The sequence below is a fragment of the Vigna unguiculata genome, chromosome 2, assembly GCF_004118075.2.
Source record: "Vigna unguiculata cultivar IT97K-499-35 chromosome 2, ASM411807v1, whole genome shotgun sequence".
Classification (NCBI taxonomy): Eukaryota; Viridiplantae; Streptophyta; class Magnoliopsida; order Fabales; family Fabaceae; genus Vigna; species Vigna unguiculata.
Window position 1 is genome coordinate 9,701,288 of NC_040280.1, and position 2,153 is coordinate 9,703,440.

Consider the following 2,153-nt stretch of genomic DNA (forward strand, 5'->3'; position numbering starts at 1 on the left):
ATATTAAACGCACAAATATTAGACAGACAGTAAAATATTATTACCTAACTTTTAATCTTGATCTTGTGACATAATTATATGGTCTACATTTATAATTTATACTATTTATCACAAGAAAAATTTCAGTTAAACATATTTTCCAGAACAAAATTCTAAAAATGTAAATAATAAAAATACGTAGAATCACGTATCTGATATAAACTTTTTGACGTTAAAAAAGTTTTAAATTGTGAGGAAATACGTACGTATGAAAGTATATCCTCGACACCCCAAAACGCGTAGCATCGATCGTCTTCTGATTTCATTTCTCTTTCATTTCCATTCTTCTGCAACCTCACCATTATATCTCTCCTCTCTCTCTCTCTCTCTCTCTCTCTCTCTCTCTCGTTCAACAATGTCTTCTTCAGTCTACTCTTTCCTCTGCTTGGTCTTTTTCTTCACCATTCTCACCCTTACGCATTCGTCAACCGAGTACCTCAAGCTACCGTTACTCCCTCGAACAACACTCTCCAACGTCTCCAACATCCTGGCCGCTGACCTCCACCGCCTCTCGGGCCGCCGTACTTTGCCTCAGTCCCCGCTAACCTCCGGCGCCGCCATGGGCTCCGGGCAGTACTTTGCGGACCTCCGCATCGGATCCCCGCCGCAGCGCCTCCTCCTGGTAGCCGACACCGGCAGCGACCTTGTCTGGGTGAAATGCTCCGCCTGCCGTAACTGCTCCACCAAGCGACCCGGATCCGCATTCTTGCCACGACATTCAAGAAGCTTCTCCTCCTTCCACTGCTACGATTCGCCGTGTCGATTCGTCCCTCACCCCACTCCCACACACTGTAACAACCACACCAAACTCCACACGCCCTGCCGCTACGAATATTCCTACGCGGATGGGTCCACAACAACGGGCTTCTTCTCCAAGGAAACGACGACGTTTAACACCAGCTCCAACAAACAAGGGAAAATTAAAAACCTGGCATTCGGATGCGGGTTTAAAACCTCAGGCCCCAGTGTAACAGGCTCCAGCTTCAACGGCGCGCAGGGCGTAATGGGACTGGGCCGCGGGCCCATTTCGTTTACTTCCCAACTCGGCCGCAAATTCGGGAACACCTTCTCTTACTGTCTACTCGACTACACCCTATCCCCGCCCCCCAAAAGCTACCTTACAATCGGCGCCTCCTCAAACGACGCCGTTTCTCGGAAGCTGTTCAGTTACACGCCTTTTGTCACAAACCCTCTGTCTCCCTCGTTCTATTACATCATCATCCAGAGTGTCTCTGTTGACGGCGTCAGGTTACCGATTAGCCCTTCCGTTTGGGGGATCGATGACAATGGAAACGGCGGCACCGTCCTGGACTCCGGCACGACGCTTTCTTTTCTAGCGGAGCCAGCTTATAAGCAGGTGTTGGCCGCGTTCCGGCGGCGCGTGAGGCTTCCTGCGGCGGAGGGAGCCGCCGCGCTCGGGTTCGACCTTTGTGTTAACGTCTCCGGCACTGCAAGGCCGAGGCTGCCGAAGCTGAGATTCGTCCTCGCCGGAAAAGCTGTGCTGTCACCGCCGGCAGGGAATTATTTTATTGAGCCGGTGGATGGAGTCAAGTGTCTCGCGGTTCAGCCTGTTCGACCGGGTTCTGGATTTTCTGTGGTTGGGAATTTGATGCAGCAAGGGTTCTTGTTTGAGTTCGATTTGGACCGGTCGCGGATCGGGTTCTCTCGTCACGGATGTGCGGTTCGCTAACCATGAAAAGTGAAACCGTAAAACGAACCGGGTTATTTACTTTTAAATGATACGGATTTGTTATTATTGCCACGTGTATTTTTTGGGGCATTTGAGTTTGTTTGGATTGTTGCTGTCAACAATTTCGGTGGACGAACGTTATAATAATCTGTATTTTATTATATTTTATATTTTGAAAATTATTTTTGGTTTATTTATTATTACCTTATATTTTTGTTGTGTAGCCTCTTTCTGGGAAGAGAAAATGAAATATTCTCCAATTGTAACGTCTTTTGTGTAAAAATATAATATTTTACTTTATTAAACTTGAAACTTATAACAATCATTTTTTTTATTAATACAAGTTTTAAATCTTCAATATAAATGAATAATAATTCGATAGAAGCGATTATTTAAGCGAGAAAATGAAATAATGTTGTCGTTG

The 2,153-nt window shown here is 46.0% G+C and overlaps 1 protein-coding gene across 1 annotated transcript; it reads left to right on the plus strand.

Moving 5' to 3' along the window:
* Positions 1-247: 247 nt before the first annotated feature.
* On the plus strand, positions 248-1,943 carry LOC114172420 (aspartyl protease family protein 2). The gene has a single exon (XM_028056903.1). The coding sequence runs from the start codon at positions 248-250 to the stop codon at positions 1,727-1,729; it is 1,482 nt and encodes a 493-aa protein (XP_027912704.1). The 3' UTR covers positions 1,730-1,943.
* The last annotated feature ends 210 nt before the right edge of the window (positions 1,944-2,153 follow it).

Excerpts from the sequence above, each read along its gene's own strand:
- LOC114172420 (XM_028056903.1), top strand. The coding sequence starts at position 248 with ATGAAAGTATATCCTCGACACCCCAAAACGCGTAGCATCGATCGTCTT.